The sequence below is a fragment of the Tasmannia lanceolata genome, unplaced genomic scaffold (assembly GCF_043159265.1).
Source record: "Tasmannia lanceolata isolate RefF3 unplaced genomic scaffold, GAP_Taslan_0.1 ptg000023l, whole genome shotgun sequence".
Lineage (NCBI taxonomy): Eukaryota > Viridiplantae > Streptophyta > Magnoliopsida > Canellales > Winteraceae > Tasmannia > Tasmannia lanceolata.
The window spans coordinates 19,504,057-19,531,775 of NW_027518700.1; the positions used below are offsets into that span (position 1 = coordinate 19,504,057).

General features: G+C 40.6%; 1 protein-coding gene across 3 annotated transcripts in view; it reads right to left on the minus strand.

The window, feature by feature from the left end:
• Positions 1-433: 433 nt before the first annotated feature.
• LOC143856216 (DUF1997 family protein, putative (DUF1997)) overlaps positions 434-27,719 on the minus strand; it is a 41,019-nt gene continuing 13,733 nt past the window's right edge. For 2 of the 3 annotated variants that reach the window (XM_077366362.1, XM_077366361.1), the window contains exons 4-9: positions 26,430-26,538; positions 4,861-4,906; positions 2,026-2,111; positions 1,708-1,766; positions 817-970; positions 434-722 (exon numbers count right to left, since the gene is read on the minus strand). In XM_077366362.1, the coding sequence (XP_077222477.1) occupies positions 868-970; positions 1,708-1,766; positions 2,026-2,111; positions 4,861-4,906; positions 26,430-26,538 (403 nt within the window). In that variant the 3' untranslated portion in view covers positions 434-722; positions 817-867. Of the gene's footprint in view, positions 723-816; positions 971-1,707; positions 1,767-1,999; positions 2,112-4,860; positions 4,907-26,429; positions 26,539-27,719 lie in introns of those variants that run through there. The other variant, XM_077366363.1, reaches the window with a different exon arrangement.

Genomic DNA, 27,719 nt, shown 5'->3' on the forward strand with positions numbered 1-27,719 from the left:
GGTAGGAAGAGCAAGTTTTGCATGGATCAAACAAGCCAAGGCATTAATGTCGTTTTTGAAATTTTTTGAGCATGCAAACAAGTGATTGAAATGCCAAATACCGTTTCTGATGGTGCTTTCCAAATATAAAAGTCCCATGCATTTTAAAAGGAAAACATTTTTGTAGAGAAACGTTATTGCCTTGCAAAACAAACAAACAAACACACAAAAAATAGAGAAACCATAACAGTGCATTCGAACCTAAAATGCTGGACACTTGAATAGGGCCAATGTACCATGTTCAACGAGAAAGGCACCAATATTAGTAGCAAATGCTACATAGATGTTCCTGCTCCTAGACCTGATGATCATGCTTTCCGCTATTAATCTAGAGACTAATAACGAGAAAGGAAGAAGAGAGATGAATTGAAGAAGAAAAGGATGAAGACATAAATGACTGAAACACTTCGTATAGGTGGTACTACTCTTCTACGCATTAAATAAAGAGCACAATGATCAAATTAACTCTCATGCCCCGTGCTTGTTAAATACACCCATTTTTCCACTTAATGGTCGTAAAATTTGTTTTACGCCCATTTTACATCTAAAGAAACAGAGCCTTTAAGAGACAACATTCAAGGGTCAACAAGACAATCGATAAGAACCAAGGAAAGAGGGGATTGAGCCTCTAGCTCAATGATTTATTCTTCCACCTAGAGGTCGGAGGTTCAATCTCAGCTTACCTACCAAAAAAGAACCAAAGAAAGAAAATAAATCATAATAACATGATGTAGAAAAGAGGTAATAATATAACTGTTGAATAACATGTGAGCATACCTCTGGTTAAAAGAGTTTATGGTAGGCTTGTATGGAAGATAGAGATGGATACTATACAGAAATTTTTGATTGCTCTTGGACCCACTTTTCATAATCTTCATATAGCTGCTGGACAAAGAGTTGAACCAACCTATCGACCAGTCCTTGGATGGCTCTGCATATAACAACAGAGGCCATACCCCACTTCTAAAAATTACAATAGGAGCTATGATGTAAACATAAAAAGGGAGTGCTCCCATTTTCAGTAAGATGATTTTTGTAAAATAAAAGAAACAAATAGAAAATTCCACCACAAATTCAGTAATTTCCCTTACTTACTCTATCTTTCAGTTAGCTAAGTTTTTCAAAAGCATCAGAAACATAGTTGTAAATTTCGTTTCGGTGGCCATTTTATTTTGGCCACCAAAACGAAATTTAGGAAAATTTCGGACAATTTCGTTCGAAACTTTTCGGTAAATTTCTATAAATTTCGGCCAATTTCGGTCAGTTTCAGTCAATTTCGGCCGAAATCCGGAGCGAAACGAAATTTTCGTCATTTCGTTCCGGTTTTCGTCTGAAACCGAAATTTTTCGTCCAGCCGAAATCCGGAACGAAACGAAATTTTCGTCATTTCGTTCCGGTTTTCAGCCGAAACCGAAACGTTTCGTCCATTTCGGATGAAACAAAACGAAGTTTCCAACTGTGAAACAATTTTTTAAAGAGGTCCTCATCTTTCATCACATAGCAATGCCATTATGAGGTTTGTTTTGAAATTACAGTAAAATTTGGCACCATGCAGGAAATATGATGGGCAATTTCTGAGTACGTGAAAATGAAATTATAACTGGATATAGATTTTGAGGGCTAGTTTCTAAGTTCCAGAAATTACATACAAAATTTGTAATTGCTTACAGATTTCCTGGGGTCTCAATAGCAGATATGGGAAGCAAAGTGAACGGACGTGTGAAAACCTGTATGAGGAAGATAGTTATAGAATTTAGATAGGTTTTATAACAAAACACACAAATTCAATTCAAAACATACTAAGGGCCAACATAATTTTAAGTATAAGAACAACATAGAACAACCTAGAAAGAACATCCTAGAAGGAACGGGTTAGATTTTCAGCATTTGGTTTGTGCCTATTGATCTTTTTTAGAATATAACCAAATGAATATTACAAGCATATAATGACATTTCTGACCTTTGGAAAGAAGTCGAATAACGAACCTCAAGAGTGACATACAACTTTACATCAACAGCCAAACATGGCTCATGACCAGTCACATCCCACGTTATATGGTTTCTCATAAGTGCTGTGAATGAAAAGCAAATGTGAAAATTCCATTACACTGCCAAAAATATAAGGACAAAGAATATGATGAAAAGAAAAAAGAAAAATATAATGGGACATGAAATGCTTAATTGTAAAGGAAACATTTTCCAAGGATTTCTCTATCTGGATGAGATATCCAATAGAGTTGAAATAAAGATGGTGTGAATCTCTAATCCAACATGGGTGGGTAGAAGCAAGGTGAGGTGGCAAAGCCACTCCATGCCCAAAGATGGAGCAGAAGGCAAGCCCAGTCTATGAGACTACTAAAAGATCAAATAGAAGATGTTGAAAAATAAAAAAAAAATGAAAGGGGCGACTCATAAGGCATACAAGAGGAACAAGAAAGCGTATTTCGTCCAAATTTGGAAAAAAGTCTATTATTGACCCACATATAAAAAGTATTTGTAGGAAATTTTCTACAGTTTTTGCAAAGTTTTAGTCAAACATATCAGGAAAAAAAAACATTTATAACAGAATTGTTAAAGTATAAAAGATAAATAACGCCTTTCTCCAACAGCTTAAACTTTTGGGGAAGTTGGTAAGTTAACATGGTATCAGAGCCAAAGGTCTCAAGTTCAAACCTCCCAGATAGCAAAAATCCACATGCAATGGTCGGCCCAAAGTGGGACCACATGTGCCACGTGTTTGCCAAGTGGGCCACACGTGCAGGGGAGTGTTAAAGTATAAAAGATAAATAACGCCTTTCTCCAACAGCTTAAGCTTTTGGAGAAGTTGGTGAGTTAACAAGAATGAACACATTCTAGCTTTAAAAGTTACTATCGAACACACCTAACAAATAAGAAGTGAGTTTAGAAAAATGTGCCCAAATCCTACTCCACTTTAATGCTCTCACAGATAAACAAAACACAAAAGAGATGGCATCAAGTTGAAAGTGATTGCATCCAAATGACTCAAAGTTAACCACCATCATCACTATTCTTGTTCATGTAAATCACTAGCATGCTCTTCAAAATATATGAACTCTTAATCTCAATTGCAGACTCAGAGCAAATCGAACTGAGCCACGTTGGTTTCACCAAGGTAGATTGTTACAGCTGTGGGTAAAAAAAATTGAGCTTGATAAGTCTTGAACACAAGATGTACAATAAATCTAAGGGAAGATTTTCTTTTTAATGATAAACTACCTAAGAGAAGCACTGGCAGTGATCGCCGAAAAATTTATAAAACTTAAACATAAACAATTTTAAATATATATTCATCTCCTATGCAGCTGCAAGTCAAACGAATCAAATCCGTGAATTCAGTGATGTGAGGACACGTACAGAACATATTAATGGCAAATTGAACCCATTGAAATGGGTTCACTAAGCACCTAGTAAACTACATATAATGAATCAAACCACAGAACTAGCAACATTGCTGAGAACTCTAATTAATTAATCAATTAATAGTTATTTAAAGTTGCAATATCTTTACTTTTTAATCCAATCCTCATGAGACCATCATCAAACATCCTAAAACAGATTAGTTTTAGTCATTTCAATCTTAAAAGTTTCATTTAGGAGAATAACATTAAGAATTCAACATAAACTTAGGAAAACAAAAAAGAAATAACCACCATGCACAAAACATAAATGTACACCCCAAATTCTTATTACCAAACAGGTACATCAGGCCTCGATAACCGGTCTATCTCTTGAAACATTTGCTACCAGGGTGTAAAAACTCCTGCTGCCATGAGTTTCAATTTACCTATACTAAATTAATTATATTGGTATGGACCAACCAAAGGCTGAATAGAGGTAGCACTAAAGAGATTAAACTCTTAGAATGGTGAAATTCACCAATCCTCAAAAATATCCAAGGGCAAATAAAATGAAAGAATGCGAACTAAAGAAAAAATCAACTAAACCAAATAAAAAATTAGAAGGATGCTAATATCATTCATCCAAGGAGCTCAAGAGTATCCTTTGTTCCCCTTGGTTTTCCCAAAGAAGGGACCCACTCTTGCATGTCACAGGTTGTTAGGCACTTAGGTATAGGTCCAATCTAAGTTCCAAATAAGGGGGAGGATTATAGTCCTTTGCCCCTTGGGTGAATGATGTTAGCATTCCTCGATAAATTAATGGATGCACGAGAATGAACAAACAGAAAAAGTTCAGCAAAATTTGGTGCACTCATGGAGGACAGATCTACGGCACAAGTAGTTGTTTTATTTCTACCGAGATCAAATTTGTTCCCAAGATCCATATTAGATAAATTGCATGATAAGAAGCCTGTAAATTATGTAGGTATTATCTTTAAGTGGCAACATACTCCTGGGCCACACCACTGGGAATCTAAATATGAAGCTGCTTGATAGAGCAATTGGTCCAGACACCCGATAAAAGCGGTGAAAGGTTTCCCTTGAAACATGAAATGGGTCTCCCAACAACTAGTGAATGCGCTCATCACCTAAAGCACTTATAAAGAGCTCGAGGTCATGTAACAAGTGATGAGTACCCGAGTTTGAGAAAATTAAAATGCGACAAAGGGGATTTATGTGATTGCATTCAAGATTATTATTTTCTTTTCCATAGACAATAATTTCAATTGTCCAACAGACATCGATATTACTTAGGCCCTGTTCGTTTGAGATCATGCCAACCGACTAGAGTCCAAAACCAATTATTGGACTCAAAATTTGAGTCCAATAATTGGTTTTGGACTCTAGTCGGTTGGCATGATCTCAAACGAGGGCCTTAATAATAACAGCTCCAAGATTGTACCTGAGAAATTTTCACTCTGACGTTCAAAGACCTTTGAACCCTCAAACTGTGAAAAGAAGGAAATAGAGAAGGAAAAATTAACAAAATATCTTCAAGGATCAAACATTTCCACAAACTTTCTGAAGCAATTCATAGGGAAACAAACCCCATGTAGAACTCTATAAAAAAACTGCATGTGCGAAATACGAAAAATGATGTAAATATCCAACACATGGACGCACAATTTTGTACAATATAGCCCTCGAACTGTGAGAAAGAATGAAATGGAGAAGGAAACTCGATAAAAACATCTACATGTGTGAAATACGAAAAATGATGCAAATATCCACTACATGAAGGCACAATTTTGTACCATATAAATAGATGCATATATGTATGTTTCGTGATATTCCATATTTTCCTTGTTTTACATTATTTTAATTGCTAATTTTGTAATGTCAGTTTTAAAATTGTCTGCAAAGAAGGCCGAAATATTATTACAAGAAACAGTTGATGAAAATTGCAAAAATGAAATAGAAGCATTTCCATAACCTTAATGAAGCAATTTCATGAGTCAAACCTCATGTAGAACTCAATCAAAGAAAAGCATCATATGTCAAGTACAAATATGGATGCCAAGAACTAATACATGAAGAGAGTTATGTAACATTTCTACATGTATGAACATATAATATTGATTAAGAATGCCATTGTGTTTTTTTTACATTCCATGTTTTACATTATTTTAATTACTAATATTGTAGCTTCAGTTTCTAAGTTGACTACGTAAGAGAAGATTGAAATTCTAGAACAAAACATAAATGCCGGAAACAAAGAATGTGTTCTCTTTATTGCAATGAGAAACTTTTACACTCGTACAGGTATATAAACTTGTACATACTACACTCAATACAAGGAGACTAATAAACATGTGGGAAGTAACCACTGCCTACACCTAAAAGTTATAATAAGTATGTGTTGTGGAACCATTATCTACGCCAAAGCTATGCCTAAGAAGTGACAACAAGTCTGTGGTACAAGTTTTGAGAGAAAACACGGGTTCACCCTCAAGAGACTCCTATAATTGCCCAAGTTTCCTACACTTTAATATGTGGAATATCTATATGTAGACACCCCATTTTGTCAAGGTCGTGCTAATGACATGTTGTCGCGAGGACGTTTCCTATGATGAGTCCCGGAGCTTCTCAGGTCTCTCTCTCTATTTTTCAGAGCAAAAATATTTCATTAAAACGAATTTCTGTTTCAAAACGTTGTTTAAACCAAAGCCCGTCTTTGCAATGCACCCGCCTTTCACGGCATCACCAAAAAGCCCGCTTTTACACGGCACTGAACCAAAAGCTAACTTTTAGAACAAAAAAACTGCTTTTCGGAGATCGAGAATCTCTTTTGGAAGCCGATAAGCACTTTTCGGGAACTCGGAGGCCAAAAACCAATTCCCCAAACCAAAAAACAAGTTTTTATATTAAAAAAACCTCCCCTGCGATTCCAAATTGCAGGCGAATCGCAGGCTGCGATTCCTAATCGCAGGCGAATCGCAGCCTGCGATTTGGCTGCTGACCTGACATTGTGTTAGGGGAAAATCGCAGGCCGCGATTTGAAATCACCGGCTGCCCCTGGTAAATTCTATAAATAGGAGGTTGATTTCAGTTAAAATTCAGAATTTCAAACCAGATCAACCTCAGAAACAGTTTTCCCGTTTAGATTTCAGTTTCTAAAGTTTTATTTTCTTAAAAATTAGTTTCTTTTCAGTTTCCTTTCCTTTAGGAGAGAGAGAGAGAGAGAGAGAGAGAGAGAGAGAGAGAGAGAGAGATATTAGAGGAGCTGTTAGAATTCCCCCAGAAATTGGTATACAGTCACCTCCAACTATCCAGTTTCTCCTGAAATCTCTTACAAACCCTGGGCGTCAGCATTCTGCAGAAATTCTGAGGATTCAGAGCGACACCCGTCTACTCTAAGCTTAAGGATGTCGGCACTCTGCCGAAATCCCGAAGGCCAACTATACTATACACACTCAAGGACACCGGCACTCTGCGGAAATTCCAAGGCAATACTATTCCTTTCTAGGTTTTGCTTTTTTCGTATTTCATTTACGAAACCCGGGAACGGGTAGTTACAGGGTTTGGGGATCCTCTGGGCCCAAACCCTTAACGTAAATCCCCTCCCTTCCCTTTTCTGAAGGTTATTTCCTTAAATCCGATTATTTGTACGTAACAAACAATATGATTAACTATGGATCATTCTCCTCGGTATTCGTAAGCGACAATGGGGAAATATGGGTCTCGAACCCCCCCCCCCACATGCCTGTAATCCGCAGGGAACCTAGATGGTAGCTTTGGTCACTGCTCTTCTTATGAAATTTGGATCTTTGTCTCTGGTTCACTAGAAACGCAGACACGGGTCCTAGGCCCTAACCTAAGTGGTGACTATGAGAATCTCTTTTATGTGAAATTCGGATTGTAACAATTGGAAATTTTTGGGGTTTTATTTAAAATATTTTCACCACAAAAGTTTATGATACTGAGTGTATTAAATTAACCTAGTTAATATGTTTCATAAAAAGGGTTTCAAGGGGTATTTTTGGCACTTTATAAAAAGTCAGTGGAGGCTTTAATTTTTTATTTTTGGTGGGACCCTACAATTTAACTATGTAAACCATATCCCTTCTTAACCGACCCTCTTGTTTATGTCTTGTAAAACAAAAAAATTGATATTTCCACCCCAAATTTAAATTAAAGTGGGTGTGTCAAGAATGCCCAAGCAAGATTTTTACGGTAGGCATAAGTGAAGGGGCATTCTTGGCATATAAAGTTAAGTTGAGAAATAACTTTTATGATTGGAAGCCTCAAAAAGTTTGCTGTAATTCAATCCCTTAAAAATAGCAAATCAAATCTTAGCCAAAATTGTTACGCCTCTAATATTGGGAAAATATTACTAATTTCCAAATATCATGGGACGTCCCTCCTTTTTCTCCTAATTAATTACCGCCCACTCCAAATTGGAGTGGGAACGGCAATTAAATTTACCATTTGGCGTCCCATTTGGCCCCTAGTTATATACATATTTAGATAACTATATTTCTTTTGCAAAGGTTTAAAAAAAAAAAAGGGACTAAAAGATCTAATCTTATAAAGAAGGAAAGCCCATAAGAGGAATTAAAGGAAGATTATAAAAGTGGAGAATTACAAATCTCTACAATCTATTTTGGGCGTGTATACTTTCCCAAGTGGGGACGTGTGCACTTATGCCATCCCATACTTCCTTAAATTATTTTATGTGCCACCTACAACTTGCAATCAAAGACTTTCTTTTGTTAACCTTTTTAATTTTCCTTGGTGGATCAATTGGAAGCATTGTAAGTAAAAATAGAAAACTTATATAAATAGGGATTTCTTGGGTAGGAAATCCAATTTCATAAATTAAGAAGTCTTCCTCTCTTTCTCTCCCTCTTATGAACGTGTATTGCATCCTTTTCTATTCCCAACAAAATTTTTGGAGAGAGAGAGAGAGAGAGAGAGAGAGAGAGAGGTGTTCGGCCATTAAAAGAAAGAAGAGGAGAAGAGAATTTAAGGGACGTTAATTTGATTCAATTTTCGTCTTCATCTGTGCCAAGCATAGAGCAAGTAAGTATCATCAACATCACTATAAGATTGTTAGTTATTTCGAAATGGCTCCAACAAATGGTTTTAATAATCGAATTTATGAAGAAAATAATACACAGAAATAAAGTTTAACATCAAGATGAACATATGCAGGATAGAAATATAATTATGTTGCTGAAATTATAGTTATGGGTGAATGTCAGTACTAGTTAAAAAAAAAAAAAAAATTATGTGAGAAATTGTGTGTGATGAAATTAATATCGGACTACTGTATTATATGTATATCTATTTAATTAATAACTAAGTATTCAAAAGAAATTGTGTTTATGCCTTATACCATTATACCTTAGTTACTTAAAGAAATTTCATCCAAACAGTACTTGACTTGAAGTAAAAGATTGTTAATAAAAAGGTTGGTAAGGTATAGTACCTTAAAAGCCATAAGTGGATTTCATATTATCTAATTAATTTCATGTCAATGGTATTAATATATTAGATAAATAGAATTTCAAAGTTTTCTTTATGACAGTATTGTTGTGTAAGAAGTAGGTACATAGAAATTTGAAAGTTTTTCATCTCAATATCATATTATATTAAGTTTATGAAAATCATGATATTTTCTTAAGTATACTGTATGTTATTAAGTATGAGATTTCAAACAAATTTTATATTACATTAAGATTAGTACTACCACTAAGTGTTTTAATTTTTGTAAACGTATGTGAGTCCAATAATTCAAAAGTTTAAATCAGTACTTTCATCTTAGATATAAGTAAGACCTCTTACAGATAAGTTTGGAAAAATAAATAAAAAGGGGGGGGGGGGAGATAACTATGTATAAGTAGGGGATGAACCTCACCTTGGGATAAAACTTAACATTCAAATGGAAAGCTTAGTTGTTTGTAATTCTATGATTTCAGGACTTGTTTCCATCTGATCCTTGTTAGAGGTACTTCGAATTTCCCAAGTTCAGGCATCAAGGCAAGTTCTGGTTACTCGCTTTATAATGTTTTTAATGTTGATGTGGTTTTATTATTCTATTTTCCATAATAATGAAATGAATAATTTAGTATGTGTAATAAGAGTGGATTGTTCTAGGCATGTTATTGCGATTTCAATTAATTAATGCTTGGAATTGGATAATGATTGGAAAATTGAGATATGGATTGTAAAATAAAGGCTTTATTGGAAAATAATTGTACACATATTTAGGATTGGGAATAATGGGAGGGAGGACTAAGGAGAACCCTTAGATCCAACCTTGGGCGGAAAGCCAAAAGCCAACCAGTCCGAGAGCGTACGACAGCTGGTGGGCGATGCATTGGGAGGAACCCTTGTGGTGAACCGATCGAAATCCTAAAGTGGATCACGTTCCATTAGAGAAAGGAGGGTCCTTGATGGTCAATGATCACCGGCCAGGCTAGAAAGCCACCGCAGTACATGAGGAGAAAATCAATGGGAACTGCCGCATGATCATTGGGGAAAAGGAGAGATCAGTTAAAGTTTCACACGTGCATTGCATTTTACAATTATTTGTTTTAGTTATAAGTTGATAATAAGACTGCTACAGTTCATGTTTTATTATTGTTCCATTGTTGTAGAAAATATTATGGTGAAATGCATGTCGCTTAATTTCATTATTCAGAGAGTTTCCTTTACTTGCTTCTAACCCTCATATCCTACAGGAATGGTAGGTGAAGAGGATGGAGCTTTTGCGAATGAAGACATTTGATGAGACCAATGCGGGCATTTGGGGTGCTAGAGTCATAGAGTGCGGATTGACATCATGATCACTTCCGTGGTTTTGGTTTATTTGGATTTAGGATTTATTATTTTGGTTATTCAGACTTTGGGTTTAATTATGTTAGTGGGTCTCAAATTTGGAGACATTTTTTTTATTGTTAGTTGTTCACGAGAATAATGATGATGGGAAGGTTTTAATTTATTTAGTTTTAATTAATCGCTTCCGCTATTTGTTATCTGTTTTTTTTTTTTTTTTTAAAGTTTCAGTGGTTTTGGTAGCGACCTCAGGCAATGGAAGCCGGGTCGTTACACGAATCTTTATCCCAAGTTCATAGGAAACACAGACATTTACAAACACCCCTTGACCAAAGAAAACAAAAAGGGATAACCAAAACAACAACAGCCAACAAAGCTTACACTCCCGGGTGGGGGAGATGGAAGGGGAAAAGCACGCTGCACGCGGTGGCCCCCCCGATCGTTCGGGATCCATGGAATGGCGACTCTGTTGGGGATACTCATGAATGTAACTCTGAAATGACTTGAAATGGAAGATTTTCGAAAACTTTGAAATTTTTAACCTTTGTTACAATTAAGCTTAACCTCGGATTGTGTTTAAGGGTAATTGTAATTCACGAATCATTCACAAGTTGCATCTACTCCTCACAAATGGAAAGAAGAAAAATATAAAGAAAGTGGGTCTTTAGAGGGATTCTTGCCAAAAAACACAAAGACACTTAAGTTCATGTTGAAAAAAACACCAAAACCTCTTTCTTTGCAGGTTTTGCATGAGCCAATGCTCAAAATTGCTGCCAAAATTGCACGAAAATGTCCCGGGAGGCACCTAGGGATTTCATTATCATAATTTATGGCACACTGCACACACCATATTATGCATACCCATTACCCTTCGGGAGCCAATAGCGCTTGGACTGGGCCCGTGGCTTACAGGAAGTGATGACCTGTTTGCCGTTGGTCGCAGTATTTGAGACCGTGAAAACACCACCCCTTCGCAAGTTACCTTCGAGTGCGTTAAAAAGAGTGTGTCTGACGTCTTGACGCGCAAGGGCCTACTGGTAAGAGATGGTCGCACCACGGTCTCAGCTTAGGGAGACTTCAAGCCTTCATCTCACTGCATCGCCCAGCATATGCACATAGTAGTATACCATGCCTGTAAAAGATATGCTGAGCTTACAGTTAGGTTGGCCAAAACCCATTATTTTTAAGAAATGTGAGCATTTTCACCAAATAGGGATACTCTAAACCACTAGCCCACATAGGGCATGTCTATTGGGATTTCACAAACGACCCTCCAGCTCAGCTCAGGTAATACTGGCCTTCATTAAAAAACTAATCGTTTCACATTTTATCATGAAAATCTTGATCCAAGTGGCCAGGGTCATCGTGGATGAAGTCTTTCCTGGAAATGCCGCCAGACTCCAAAAGAGAATCAAAGCCTTCAAACCCTAGTAAATTCAAAATCCAAACCTGAATACCAGAAGGCCATCATTGGCTGATCAGATTGAAAAAAAGTTCCAAAATCAAAAACCCCTCGAATACACTCTTGAGCCAGCAAAATAAAATTATTCTTTGAAAACCCTCCAAACCGGGGGCAAACCCCCTGAACTACGCCCGACCTAATCCCTACACTAGGGTACATAGGCAACCTGGTCAATCCAGGTTAGGTCATTCAAAAGAAAAATCAACAAAAGTTTATCATCCTTGAAACCAGGGGAGAAGCCCCTGAACTACGCTTGACCTAATCCTAACTTCATGGGGGTACGTAGGCAACCTGGTCAATCGAGGTTAAGTTGAATTTTGCAAATCAAGCCTAAACCTTTTCTTTCTGAGCCCTACCAAACTTACAAGTCCTTCCGGTATACAAGGCTAAGGTTCTAGGCAGAGAAAAAGAAATAGAGCAAAAGAAAAATGGAGACTGAAGACCTGCTAGGCTGAAAACCCAAACGAGCAGCCTAGGCAAAAGTTAGGATCATTCACCTGCTAAGTCATCATACCCAAAGACAATGACTTAGGCAAAAGTTAGGGTGCGAGCCTGCTGAATCGAGACCTTACAGGGCGATTCAGGCAAAAGATAAGGCAAGTGGTCCGGCAATTCAAAAACATGAAGAGGCGACTTGGTCAATGGCAATGATTTCCCACAAGGGTTAAAGGTAAGAAGAAACCTTTGAGTGCTAGGCAGTCCAGCCAGACTCACTCTGGACTCACATAAACCTGGGAGCATTAAGACCAAACAATCAGAGGTAGATGATAACCATGAATGAAATAGTAAAGTCCGAAGAGTGTCACTACGACGCGACCTCCAATATCTTCTAAAGAGCAGCCAAACCTTGAAAAGCATTAATTTCAGAAAGTTTGAGATCCTTATCCCAACTTTCTCTTTCTATTCCTTCAAAAGAGAATTTATGTGTCAATTTGATTCATTTCCCCCGAGCTAAGGTGGTCATACAATAGAAGGGCAGAGCAACACCCCTCTAGAAGGTCAAAGCATAGATTGCAAGATGTCACCATCACTCTGTCTCAGTAGAAATCAGGATCATCAAGTCTGAGAGATGGCCTAGAACATAGGACCCGATTCCTCTTCTGAGATATGGCCTAAAACAAAGGACTTGACTCCCCTTCTAGGCTCATTTCTTATCCCACCTTACCAATCTTTTATCATGTCTAGAGAAATACATACGCTAGGGGCATTTTGAGTGGTTAGTCACTACAAACGGTGACTAACGACGCAAAACGCTCGAACAATAATCAAGAGATCTACACTAGGGGCATTTTGCGTAACTGATCACCGGGAACGATGACCAGCTATGCAGAATGCACATCATCAAAGCAAAGATAAGACAAGCACATGCAAGGAAAAGCAATCGTCAAACAAGATGAAACCATCATTGATCCAAATCCCTTTTCAACCCAAGGTCACTCTCTCGCCTGGTTGATCCCTTTGGTCCTAACTCACTTGCTTTCCAGACCAAATCCCTTTTCGACCCAGGCTCACTCGCTTGCCTGGTCGATCCCTTTGGTCCTGGCTCACTTGCTCTCTAAGCGAAATCCCTTTTCGACCCAGGCTCGCTTGCTTGCTCGCTTGGTCGATCCCTTTGGTCATAGCTCACTCGCTCACCAGGCCAAATCCCTTTTCGACCCAGGCTCGCTCGCTCGCAAGGTAGATTCCTCTTAGCGCCGTCTCGCTTGCAAACAGGCTAAGCCCTCTAAGTCCGATAGCTTGGCAACCGCCTTCCAGCAAATCAGCTCCCGGATCTGATCCCAACGAACGGATCCATTCCTTTTAGCTTCTTAATCGAATCCCGTCACCACGAATCCTTTCTCTGAATCTGATCCCATCACCACAGATCCTTTTCTCCAAAAATCGGAATCGGATCGCGTCATCACAGACTCTTTTCTCCAAATCCACGATCGGATCCCGTCACCACAGATCCTTTTCCCCAAAAATCGGAATCGGATCCCGTCACCACCGGATCCTTTTCTCCAAATCCTTGAACAGATCTAGTCACCACAGATCCTTTTCTCCAAATGTCGAAATCAGATCCCTTCACCACAGATCCTTTTCTCCAAAGACCGGAATCGGATCCCATGACCACGGATACCTTTCTCCAACGGATCCCGTCACCACCGATCCTTTCTCTTAATCGAACCCCATCACCACAGATCCTTTTCTCCAAAGGTCGGAATCGGATCCCCTCACCACGGATCCTTTCTCTAAATCGAATCCCATCACCACGGATCCTTTTCTCCAAAAATCGAAATCGGATCCCGTCGCTACGGATTCTTTTCTCCAAATCCTCGATCGGATCCCGTCACCACAGATCCTTTTCTCCAAAAATCGGAATCGGATCCCATCACCATGGATCCCTTTCTCCAAATTCTCGATCGAATCCCGTCACCACGGATCCTTTCTCCAAAATTCGATAAGATCCCGTCTCCGCGGATCTTTTCTTCTTCCAAAATCTGGATCAGATCCCAACGAACAGATCCCTTCCCATTCAAGATTAAATCCCGGATCGGATCCCAACCAACGAATCCCTTCATTGAAATCTTAAATCGGATTACCAAACAAATCAATCCTTCCTATCAGGCCTTGCACTGGATGCTATGAAGGCACCCCGCTCATCGAGCAAGCAACTGATGTCGAAATGACATCCCCTCAATTGTCCCTCCTAAGCAAAACGATCTGTGGATCAAGTGCTCACACAAGCAGCACTACCATGGCCTAGATTAACTTCAGGCGACAGCCTGGCTCCTCATTAGTCCCTCCTTGACTTTTAAAGTGACGTCCACTCAAGGCTCGCTTAACAGTCGTACATTTTTCAAAAGAAAAACCGTCAACGAGAGGTTTTCCCTCAAGGACTTGACAACAAGACGTCTCAGTAAAGGTTGTGCACCTAAGGATCCAATAAGACTTGCAACCCTATCATTAGCCCTCAATTACAAAATGTTGTTGTCTCTTCTGGCTTTGGCATTCGCGTGCCGTGCAACCTCTGCCAAAGAGTGGCATATGTAGACACCTCATTTTGCCAAGACTATGCTAAGGATAGGTTGTCGCGATGACGAGTCTTATGATGAGTACCAGAGCTCCTTTAGTATTTCTCTCGATCTCTCTTTAGTTTCTAGAATGAAAATATTTACTTAAAACGAATTTTGTTCCGAGGTTAAACCAAAACCCGTCTCCGAACGACACTCACCTCTTATGGCACCACCAAAGAGCCCATTGTTACGCGGCACTAAACCAAAAACTAACTTTTGCAACAAAAAACCACTTTTCGGGTACCAAGAATCATTCTCGAAGGCCAAAAATCAATTTCGGGAACCAAAAAACAATGTTTTTAGAATATAAACCCCCCCCCTCCCCCGCGATTTCCCCAAATCACAGGTTACGATATAGGAATCGCAGCCTGCGATTTGGTTGCCGACCTGACATTGTGTCAGGGCTAAATCGTAGGCTGCGATTTGAAATCGCAACCTGCGATTTTCCTTGGTAAATCTATAAATATGGGGTTGAGGTGAGTTTAAAAATCAGTTTGAATTCAGATTAAAACCAGATCAAACCCAAAAACAATTTTCCCTTTGAGATTTCAGTTTCCAAACTTTTGTTTTCTTAGAAATTAGTTTCTTTTTCAGTTTTCTTTCCTTTAGAAAAGAGAGAGAGAGAGAGAGAGAGAGATAATAGAGTTGTTAGAATTCTCCCAGAAAATGGTACAATCATCCCCGACTATCCAGTTTCTCACGAATTTTTTCACAAACTCTGGGCGTCGGCACTCTGCTGAAATTCTAAGGATCCGAGCGACACTACACTGTTGTGAGCTCCAGAACGCCTGCACTCCGCCGAAATTCCGAGAGTAATATCATTTGCTTGCTAGGTATATTTACCAGCTTTCTGTATTTCATTTACAAAATTTGGAAGTGGGTAGCTATAGGGTTTGGGGATCCTCTGGCCCCAAACCCTTAATATAAATCCTCTTCCTTTTCCTTTCTTTATTAAAATGGAAGTTATTTCTTTCAAATCTGGTTATTTGTATACAACAAACGATATGATTAACGAAGGACCGTTCCTCTCGGTATTCGTAAGCGGCAACGGGGTAATATGGGCCTCACTCCCGCCCGATGTTCGGGATTCACATGGAAGTCTATTTCAACCATTTTAGCATTGTTGTTTATAAACGCACTAGAATAAAAGAAATTCTTTTCATTATTTAACAAAAAACCCTTTTCCTTCAAACACAAAGGTATCTTTTCAACTCAAGCCCTTCGACTTCGGTAATCGACTAGCCTGGGACCGCTTCCGCTTCTAGGTGCTCATCTGACCTGTTCAGGAGGGCTTACGCCTAAGATGTAGATTAGGAGCGATCCCAATCTTTTTAGCATTGCCATCCGCCAAAGATTGAATTGAAGAAAACCTTTTAATCTTTCGTTTTTATTTACGTTCTTTTTCAATAATAAAGCAAGAGATCCACTTCACTTACAATTTCCTTATTTCTGCTTAAAACCCAACTCCCAATAAGCTTAACCATAGCTAGGATTTAAAACCAAATTTTGCTAAGATTTCTCAAAACCATCAAGGCAAGTCTAAGAGACTGAGTTTACCTGGGCATGAGGGGTGCCTAATACCTTCGCCGAATGTAACCATATCCCTTACCCAGATTTCTGTCGAGACCACGCCTAAAACCAGAGTTAATTATGGGTTCTAGGCCCTAACCTAGATTGTAACTTTGGTCACTGCCTTCCTGTGAAATTCGGATCTTTATCCCTAGTTCATCACAAATGCATACCACGGGCCCTGGGCCATAACCCAGGTGGCGACTCTGAGAATCACTTTTCTGTGAAATTCAGATTTTTATCCCAAGCTCACAGGAAACGCAGACAACACACACTCGTAACCAGAGAAGAGACACTCACCCCGAGTGTGGGGAGGTGGCGGGGAGGCAAACCCCCTCCGGCCATCCGAGATCCACAGTCGTGTAGTCATTATTTATTTTCTTATGATGTTTTCTCTCATCAATGTTACATCATGTTAGTAATGATAAAAAAAGAGTTAAGTGTGAGAGGTCACATCATAACCTACTAGCACGGGTCAAGAGTAAGAGAATCTAAAGATCTCTAACCTTCTTGAGATGTGTAAGAAGGTGAAAATTAATCAGTCCACCATCATTTTAATCTCACAACAGTCCCTTCTCTCTTCGTCTTGTTTTCTCAAATGGAGTGAAAAATGCATACCCCCATATTTGATGTGTGCACAGTCCTTTTCTCATCTTGTTCAAAGTTTTGTCTTGTTGTTGCCGTCATTACATTAGTCGTTCGTTGTTGTTCATCTCATTTCTCTTTTCTTTCAAATCTTTGCTTTTCAAATCTCCATTTGTTATTTTAGTAGAGGTACCCCTTTGAGGTGTGTGCTTGAAATTGATAGCTCTACTCAGTTGGGGGGTCTTGATTCTTTGGGGTTTCATGCCTGAGTGTCAAATTCCATGAGGATCAGTACTTGCCGACCCATGATGTCTCGCCCATGAGGCTTCCGTTTGCCCAGCGAGAATTTGGTCCATTGTGACTCATTTTCAGAAGGTTGGGTATTCAAAACCAGCCTAAAGACTCACCCATTCGGGGAAGAGTCCAATCCAGTTCTTTGAAGCTCTTTGCGGCTCATCTTTCAGGACACATTCTACAACAACAGGCGGCCATCATCTTTGGCAATATTGGCAATATACATCAAGCGGACATCAATCGTGGCAGTGTGCATCAAAATTGGCAAATTTTTACATTTTCTTTCTGGGGATATCTATTGTAATCAAACGTATATCGATTTCCAATCCATAAATGTTTGAGGGGGGATGTTAGAATATATATGGATATTGTGAGATTAGATTTGATTTTATTATGAGATATTGTGAGATGAGATTTATTTGATTAGGTGTGGTAGATTAGGTAGTCTGGTTTATTGGGCAACTAAGGTAGATTTAGCAATTAGGATTTCTATCATTACCACTTTCCCAATTATGTTTATCTCTTGGTATCTTTATCCCTTTGAGTGTTACTATATAAACACTCACTAGTGCTCGATTGTAATCATTCAAGATTAGTGAAATTTCAACATGCAAAGTCATTTAAGTAAATTTCCATTTAGTTAAGATTTACATGTAAATAGGTAAATACCCCCATTTGGATTTACTAAAAATAGTTTCAAGACCCAAATCTAAAAGGATAAAAAGTCAACTTTCCAGTGATAGTACAAAATCTGACATTTTTTGGTTATTTTGGCCTGGGTCATAATCTTAACTTCCGAACGATGGGGTATTTTCCAATTTTAAAAATTGATAAATTCTATCATGTCCACACATTATTAAATCCCAAAAGTCAGGTAAAAAAATCATAATTTGGCCTCTAAAAAACTTTCATCTATTCAGGCACCTGTCAACATAGGCATTTCAGCAGAGAGTGATTTTCCCGCTTCAGGAGTAACTGGTAGTTTAACACCCTTAAGTACATGTTGGATCTTTACACAAAGGCCATGTTTGGCAAACATGAATTTTTTTCAGGGAATATAAGTTTGCCAAGTGAAGAGAAAGAGGTAGAAAGAGTGGGAAGAATTGAGAATTGAGAGGGCATGAGTGAGGAGTGATGCTAAAAATTAAGGAAAAGAAAAAAAATTATATTTTGAGTAGAGTTTATCTTTCCCCTTTTTTTTTAGCCAATTCTCAGCCCCTCCTCAATTGTTCCCTCTCAATTCTCTCCCTCTCCCACCCTCTTTGTCCTTCTCCCACCACAGGATAAACTAATATTTAGTGGAAAAAAATTTCATGGCTGCCAAACATGGTCTAACATTGTTCTTGGATTTGTATGTAATTTATGATGGTTGGATTCAAATTGCTTACATTAGTTGAAACTGTAATTCATTTGTTTTTAAATTTTATCATATTTTCAATTATTTCGTGATTCCCTGTCGCTTCCCTTCATGCTTCCCAGTTCCTGCCTTCCCGAGAGCCTTCACATCCCGCTTTCGCTTCCTGCACGCTTCCCTTCATGCTTCCCAGTTCTTGCCTTCCCGAGAGCCTTCACATCCCGCTTTCACTTCCTGCACTGGATACTATGGTCATGACTAACTTTACATGTATATACTAATACGTTTTTGTGTGTTTTTTAAATATAATAAATTATGTTAGATGTGTATTATGTGTGTATGTTGCCAAAGGGCATAGTGGTCATTTTATCTTCTCTTTATATAAATACATAAGTGAGGGGGAGAATACTCCAAGTCACTCTTTTTTAACTCTCTTCTCATCTTCCTCTTCTCAACATGGTCACAGAGCCCTAAGGTTGTGACCCCCTAGGGACCACCATTTTTCTCTTCTTCTCCTTCCTTTCCCCAAAACCCTAACCCTAACTTTGACGTAGCCCCAAAACCCTAACCCTCACAGCCAAAACTCTAACCCTCCTCTTCTCCATCCTTAGCTCCGCCCCCAGCCACCTTCCGCCGCCTTGCCCCACCTTCCCGAGACCCAGCAACCTTTCGCCTCCTCCCTGAGGCCCTCCAACCCCTCCCGTCGCCTCGCCTCGCTTCCCCTCCTAAAGGAGTCCCGCCCTCTTCCCCGAGACCCCCAACCCCACCTGGCACCTCGCCTCCCCTCTTCGAGTTCCCCGACCCCTCGTCCTCCTTCTTAACCTCCGACCAGCCCCTAACCTTCTCCTCTTGTTTCCCCAGCCCCCCTCCCCCTACCCTTTCTCTCCCTCCTCATCCTCCCTTCTTCTCTTCCCCCTTCTAAACCTCTAAACCTAACTTCTCCTCCCTCCTTCATCTAATGACCTAAATCCGCTCCGAAACCTTTTTTTTTCTTATGTAAGCGGCTCCGATTTCGGCCCCTTCTCTTCGATTCATCTCTCCCACTATGTCTCGGACGTATCTATCATGTTTCTTCGTCCCTCTCTATCAGAGCCGCGGACTCCTTTGCGGGCCTCTTGCATGATTCTTGTCTTGTCCTCATTTCTTGTTTATTTCTTGACGGTGTGGCTATGAGTCCCGCTCTTTCTTTTAGTTATCATGGATCCCCTTGTCAGCCCATCTCCTGCTTACAGCATTGCCACTCTACCTACGGCTCCTTCCTCGAGCTACTCCCCTTCCTCTTATCTCCCACCTTGGAGCAGTCTTTTCCTCAGATGACCTCTGAGAAATTGGATGTCTCCAATTTCTGAACTGGCGCCAGGCTGTTGAGACCTATCTTCTTGCCAAGGGTCGGGTGTCCCCCTTATTGAGTGCGATCCTCCTTCCTCTTCAGATCCATTCTATGACAGATGACGACAGGAAGATGCTATGATCTGCACCCTCCTCTGGCAGAGTATGGTTCATGTTGTTGCACGACCGATGATGAGCCTGCCCTCGGCCAAGGCTATTTGGGATCAAACGGCTCTACTTTACTCTGGGGCTGATAACCTCACACGTATCTTTGCTACTTATTCAGAGTGGATTCGACTTGAGCATGGGGATGACACTCTGTCCACCCACTACAGTTGCTTTGCCTCCCTTTGCCAGCAGTTGGATGCCTTCATGCTTCTTACCTCTGATCTCACGGTTCTCACTCGTCAGCAGGACCAACTCCTAGCTATTCATTACCTCCACTCCTTGGGACCAGACTTCTTGCCTTTTCATAAGCAGCTACTTGGATCAGGGTCTCTTCCCTCTCTTACTGAGATCTACTCACGAGCCCAGCAGTGCATCCTGGGTGGCTTTTCTACTGCTCTCCCTCCTAAGGGATCAGCCCTTGCTGCCTATGATGGTGGTTTCCGCTCTGGCCGTGGTGCTGGCCAAGTTGGCTGTGTTCGTGGGCTGCGATGGTCGTGGTGGCAATGACTGTGATCTTGGTAGCGGTAGAGGCTCTGGTGGCCGAGGTGGCTCTTACTGGATGCATTGTCGACGGGAAGGTCATCATGTTGATATTTGCTACGCACTTTATCCAGAGCTTCACCCCACCCAATCGGCACACCTTATTGCCTCTGATCCCATTGATGCGTCGCCGTCTCCCTCCATCCTTGGCAGTTGTTAGTGTATGTATATGCCTATGGGCATATTGTTCATATGTATGTTTCTCTCTTTATATATAAATACATAAGTGAGGGAGAGATTTTCCCAACTCACTATCTCTTCTCCTCATTCTTTCCTCAACATGGTATCAGAGCCCTAGGGTTTTTATTCCCTAGGGACCCCCATAGCAACTCCTCTCTTCTTCTCTCCCTTCTCTAACCCTAACCCTAACCCTAACTCTAACTCCACCCGCCCCACTCCTCCCTCTCCCACAGCCCCCCCATCTACCTCTCCACCGCCCCCCTCGCCCCACTCCCCCTTCTCCACCCCCTCCACACCTCCCCCGCCTCTCCAGACCTGCCTCTCCACCCACGAACCCCCCTCTGACCCCTCCTCCCTCTCCACCCACGACTCCCCCTCGCCCCCCTTTGCCTCTCCAGCCCCCCCGCCCGACACACCCCCCCCTCTTTTTTTTCCATTCCCCACCCTTATCCCCTCCTCTCACATCCTTTTTTTTAGAACACTAAAATAAACACACAGAAAACACAAACCCTAATCCCCCAACCTTACTTTCCCTTTTCTTTCTCCTTCTCATGGCTAAAATCTCTTTTATCTCCTTCCCTCTTCTCTTTGCGGCTCCTCCGATCTTATATCCCTATATCCGTTTGTCTTCTTCATGTCATCGAGGGTCTCTATCATGCCCTATTTCTCATTTGTCTCTTTCGGAGCCTCAATCTCCATTATTGATTTCTCTGATCTCTGCCTCAGAGTCATTTCTTCTCGTCAGCTGACGCTGTCTTTGCAATTATTCATTTATGGATACCCCCGTTATTGAGGATCCCTCTCTCGGGCAGCCCTCTGTGGCTACTGTTCCTACAACTCGCCCATCCTCTTCCTCTTATACTCCCTCATATTCTTCGATGGATGGTTCCTTCCCTCCCATGACCACAGTCAGGCTTGATGGTTCCAATTACCTAAATTGGAAAGTGTTTGTGGAGACCTATCTGATTGCTATGGGGAAGATCTCTATTATTCATCGTGATCCCCCTCCTTCCACCGATCCCACTTATGAGAAGTGGGAGCAGGATGATGCCCTTATTCGTACCCTCCTCTTGCAGAGTATGTCTCCTCAAATTGCCGGGACCATGATACACCTTCTGACTTCTCGTCAGGTCTGGGATCATACTGCTATTACCTTCTCCGGGGTGTGAAACCTCGTACGCATTTGTGCCACCTACTCTCAGTGGATGAACCTTCACCGCGGTGACACTCCTCTCTCCACCTACTACAGTCAGTTTGTTTCCCAGTGCCAACAGTTAGATGTTATTATGCCTCTTACCACTGATTTGACTACGGCAGCTCAGTAGCGTGATTAGATACTTGTCGTTCAGTTTCTCGAGACTTTGGGTCCTGAGTTCATGCACCTTCGTCAGCAGATATTTGGGTCTGGCACGATGCTCTCTTCAGGAGGTGTACTTCCGTGCCCAGCAGTGTGTTCTTGGTGACTCTGTGTTGGCTCCTTCTGTCTATATTATTGCGACTGCTGCCTATGGCGTAGGTGATCGTGCTACATGTGGTGGGGTTACCTTTGGCCATGGCTGTGAGTCTGACGGTGGTGGTTGTGTCTGTGGATGTGATCTTCCTATGGGGCGTGGTGGCCGACCACATCCATTCTGCTCCCACTGTCGTCGTGAGGGACACTATATGGAGACTTGCTTTGTTCTGCACCCTGAGCTTCGTCCCTTCTTATTGTTTGTTTCAGGATCTCTCGACTGGGAGCACAATTGGCTCGAGATGTGAGGTGGTGTACAGTCTCTATCAGCTTCAGTGCACACCACCGCCCACCATTTTGCATAGTTCGGTGGACGCCTATCAGTGGCATTGCCGTCTTGGTCATCCTTCTCTTCAACGACTCCAGCAGACTTCGGTTGTCTCTTCACTGCTTCAGCCCTTTCAGTGTGAGTCATGTGAACTCGGGAACACCATCGTGTGTCTATTCGCCCTCGAGCTATTAGTCGAGTGTCTAGCCCTTTGAGTTAGTTCATTCCAATGTATGGGGTCCCTAGAGGACCACCTCACTTATACAGATTCTTTATTGTTTTTGTTGATGATTATTCCTGAATGACATGGTTATTTTTATTAAAGGATAGATCTGAAGTCTTTACAGCTTTTCGCACTTTCTATGCGGAGATTGTTACTCAATACTCTTTTCCTCTTAAATGTTTACGCACAGATAATGCTAGGGAGTACACCTCCCATGTCTTTCAGGATTTCCTAGCCTCTCATGGCATTCTCCATCAGTCCTCTTGCACTTACATCTCCCAGCAGAATGGTGTAGCTGAGAGGAAGTTGAGGTCTTTACTCAATATGGCTCTCACCATGCTCTTTTAAATGCATGTTCCCAGATTGTATTGGAGCGACGTTATACTTACGGCTTGTTTCTTAGCCAATCGTCTCCCCTCTTCAGTTCTAGACGGTCATTCTCCCTTCTCCGTCATTCTTCCTTCCTTAGATGTCCCCGTCCCTCCATTTGTCTAGGACTCTCCTCCCCAGGTTTCGGCAATTCCTCCTCCTCCTACTACTACGAGAGTCTATCAGCAGCGTCAGCGAGCACATCCTCCTCCACCTCCTCTTGAGGCGTCGTCTCTTCAGCCAAAGATATTGGCTTCTACCTCTCAGGTTCCTTCTCCTTTTTTTGATTTAGCTGTAGATGCTCCTATTACCTCACGCACTATTGCTCATCCTATTTCATCTTATGTTTCTTATGATCATCTTACTCCGTCATTTTGTACTTTTGTCTCCTCTTTGTCTTCTGTTTCATTGCCGAAGTCTGTGCAGGACGCTCTTGCTCACCTTGGGTGGCGTGTTGCTATGGACAGCAAGATGACCGCTCTCCAAGCCAATCATACTTGGGATATAGTTTCCCCTCATCCTAGAGCTCATCCTGTTGGCTGTAGATGGTTCTATGCCATCAAATATTTTCCAGATGGGACGGTTGAGCGCCTTAAGGCGCGCTTGGTTGCCAAAGGATACACACAAACCTATGGGATTAACTACCATGAGACCTTCTCTCCTGTTGCCAAGATTCCATGAGTGCGCGTTTTTATTTCTCTTGCAGTCAATCATGGCTGGCCATTGTATCAGTTAGACGTCAAAAATGCCTTCCTCCACGGAGATTTGACTAAGGAGGTGTACATGGAGCAACCTCCGAGTTATGTTGCTCAGGGAGAGATGTCCTCCTCGGTATGTAGGCTTCGCAAATCATTGTATGGTCTCAAACAGTCCCCTCAAGCCTGGTTTGGAAGGTTCAGTGAGGCCCTAATGAGATACGGCATGAGGCAGTGTGCAGTTGACCATTCCGTTTTCAACCATCAGTAAGGTGTTGGTCATGTCCTCCTTATAGTGTATGTGGATGACATTATTATCACAGGGCATGACATAGCTGGCATTCAGTAGTTGAAGATTTTTCTGCAGAAAGAGTTCTCCACAAAAGATCTTGGCCACCTTCGATACTTTTTAGGGATTGGGGTAGCTAACTCAAGTACTAACCTCTCCCTCTCACAGAGGAAGTATGTGTTGGATCTTCTAGATGAGACAGGGTCATTGGGTATGAAACCAGCCACTACCCCCATGGACCCAAATACAAAGCTTCATCCAGAAGAAGGTGACTTGTTACATGACCCAGGTAGATACTAAAGACTTGTTGGGAAGCTCATATGCCTCACAGTGACTAGACGAGATATTTCTTATGCCGTGAGAGTTGTTACCAGTTCATGAGTGCTCCTCATACGTCCCACTTGGCAGCTGTGAGTCAGATTCTTCGATATTTGAAAAACGCCCCTGGGAAAGGGCTACTTTTCAAAAGACATGGCATTTGAGGGTAGAAGGATACAGTGATGTTGACTGGGCAGGTTCTCCAGCAGATAGACGCTCCACTACTGGTTATTGTACCTTTGTGGGAGGTAACTTAGTGTCCTAACGAAGTAAGAAGTAAAATATTATAGCCAAGTCTAGTGCTGAAGCCAAATATCGAGCCATGTCACATACTGGCAGTGAGCTTATCTGCCTACGATCACTTCTGTCTGAGATTGGATTTCCCTCATCATCCCCAGCTCAGCTATACTATGACAACAAGGCAGCTATTCACATTGCTACCAATCCGGTCTTCCATGAGCGTACGAAGCACATGGAGGTGGACTGTCACTTCATACGTCACAGGATTCAGCAGAGAGAGATGCACTACTTTCACTCGGTCGGCAGACCAACTTGCTGATGTTCTCACCAAGCCCCTAAGCAAGGTTAGACTTGGTGATATTTGTACCGAGCTTGGAATGCTCAATATTTACATTTCAGCTTGAGGGGGACTGTTAGATGTGTATTATGTGTGTGAGTTGCTTAAGGGCATAGCGGTCATTTTATCTTCTCTCTTTGTATAAATACATAAGTGAGGGGGAGAATACTCCAAGTCACTCTTTCTCAACTCTCTTCTCTTCTTCCTCTTCTCAACAAATTACATTTTTACTTTGTATAGAATAGAAAGAACAGAGCTCTTGACAGCTTCTATTATCATCCTGATTGATGTTCCATGTAAATAACACGCTTCACAATGCTTGGGTTTTACATTATCAGGAAAAAGCTCCCACTTCGAAAATGTGGCAAGTGCTTCCAATCCTTTTACGTCATCAAACACTATTTATAATTATAGTGGCTTCTTCTGAAATATAACAATTTGCATTTTTGAGTATTTTTATGGTTCTTTGCCTTCATGAAGAATTGTTGTAATCAGCGATATTTTTTGAGAAACCACGGGAAACTAAGATTCAAATGAAGCCTACCGGCCAATCTAATGACAAACCACTTTAAGGATGGCAGTTTCCAAAGGTAGCTGCAAACAAACCATCCATGCTAAACATCCCAACCCTCTTGAACACGAACATTTTGGTCAGACAGGCTTCCTTCAAGAGTCACTCTATCAAGATAACCAAACAGTCATTTCTACACCAATGCCCACAGGACTTAACTCCCTTATTGAGATCAGTAGCAAGTTGTAAATTAATTAGCCAATTTTTATTTTCCAGAATGCTCTTAGACTACTGTACTATTACCAGTCATCTCCTCAAAGTTGTGGCTTTGGCGTTCTGGCTCAGGCGCTCTACACTCACGTTCTTGAAAGCATCTCTAAATCAGTTAAATTCTTTTTTCTCGTTTCTTAAGAAAAAATCAGTTATAAATTCAACTAATGGTAGGGCAAGTAATATTCACCTTAGAGAGAAAAGGAAATGAAAAGTAGTCATCTAGATATGACTAGCCTTATTTTCCTTAACAGGCAAGCATACAATAATTACTCATATAAATAGGATTATGTAAGAACCGATTGAACTCTACTAATTTGTAGAATTCATTGCAAATGTTCCTATTTACTCATATCTAAATTGATGTCAACTTTCATGTTGTGATATGTAAAATAATGACACTGATGAGAAAATCTCCCCGATGTATTTTGATGTATCAACTAGTTGTAATACTCTAAGCAGCTTTTGAGTGAGCCACAGATTGAACAGAGGACTTCCTTGACGATGTTAATCAGCTATCAATTTATTTACTTCTATATTTATTTATTAATTGTAATACTTGTACTTTTTTTTTAACAAAATAGCCACATGACAAGAATCTTAGTCAAGAAAAACAAATCACACCTTGCAGGACAGCATCTCAACTGTGCAGTCTTCACTTGTTGTGGTCACTCGTAAGACCAAAACAGGGGATACTTCAAAGCTCAAAAATTGAAGTTTTGGCAGAGTGCACCTGCATACAGTAGCAAGCTGGATCCAGTTAAAAATAATTTTTGAGGCATAATTAGCAAATGATACGGTCTTAAAGATACACCACGAAAAGTAATCAATGATTAGCTTTCCTCGGAAAGAATATTGATCATAACCACAAGTGCTTCTACATAATCTTCACAAGATAACCCATTTTCTTCTTCAAGAGGTCCCTCATCTTCACAAGTGTGAAACAACCAATAACTCCCAAAGCTTAAGCTGTTGGAAATGGCATTATTTAATCATTTATACTTTACCACTCCCCCTCACAGGTGGCCCCTCTTTTTAGGGTTGGCCTATGAGTGGCACATCTGGCCCCTCTTTTGGGTTGGCCATTTATGTGGATTTTTATCATCAAGGAGTTTTGAACCGAAGACCTTTGCTCTGATACCATGTGAAACAACCAATTACTCCAAAGCTTAAGCTGTTGGAGATGGGGTTAATTAATCTTTTATACTTTAACAATAAGCATTGAATATGTCCTTGTATTCGCTTCCTCTTCATTATTGGAAGCATGATTTTAAATTCACTGAAATAGACACAAAACGACTAAAATGTTTCTATTTTCATCCCCACCAAAATGCATTCCGAAACCAAAATCATAAGTGTATTAGTAGTACACTTTATTAGTATGTGTTGCATAATTATATTTATATGAACTGCATATGAATTATCGTGTATGTATTCTGCAAAAATATTTATATGAATTACATGTTAAATGTGGTATTACTTGATCATAAAAAATGTTTGACATTGCATGTCACTAGGTGTTTGTTGTTGTTAAACCATTGTGGATGGATGTCTTGCTTAAGTGATGTTTTCTAAGTGTGCATTTGCGCTTATTCCAGCATCTCTTGATGTTTGATCTTAAAATTGTATCACTTATATCTATGTTTCCGTACATTTCAGTTACTTTACAGGATTTCCACCAAAATCTCCAACCGAAATAAAAAAGTTTCTGTTTATGTGGCGACTGAACCTGAATTTAACACGGAAATTGGAAACCCTGATTGGAAGCCATACCCTAAATATTCTTTAATGACATTGGGCTAGAGGGTTGGGGATTCTTGCTAACAGGCTGGTCCCAGAATTCTTGGGAAAACCTATATATAAACCATTAGGATTGGAGCACTTATCCTTATTGAGACTAATAATCAGTCACAT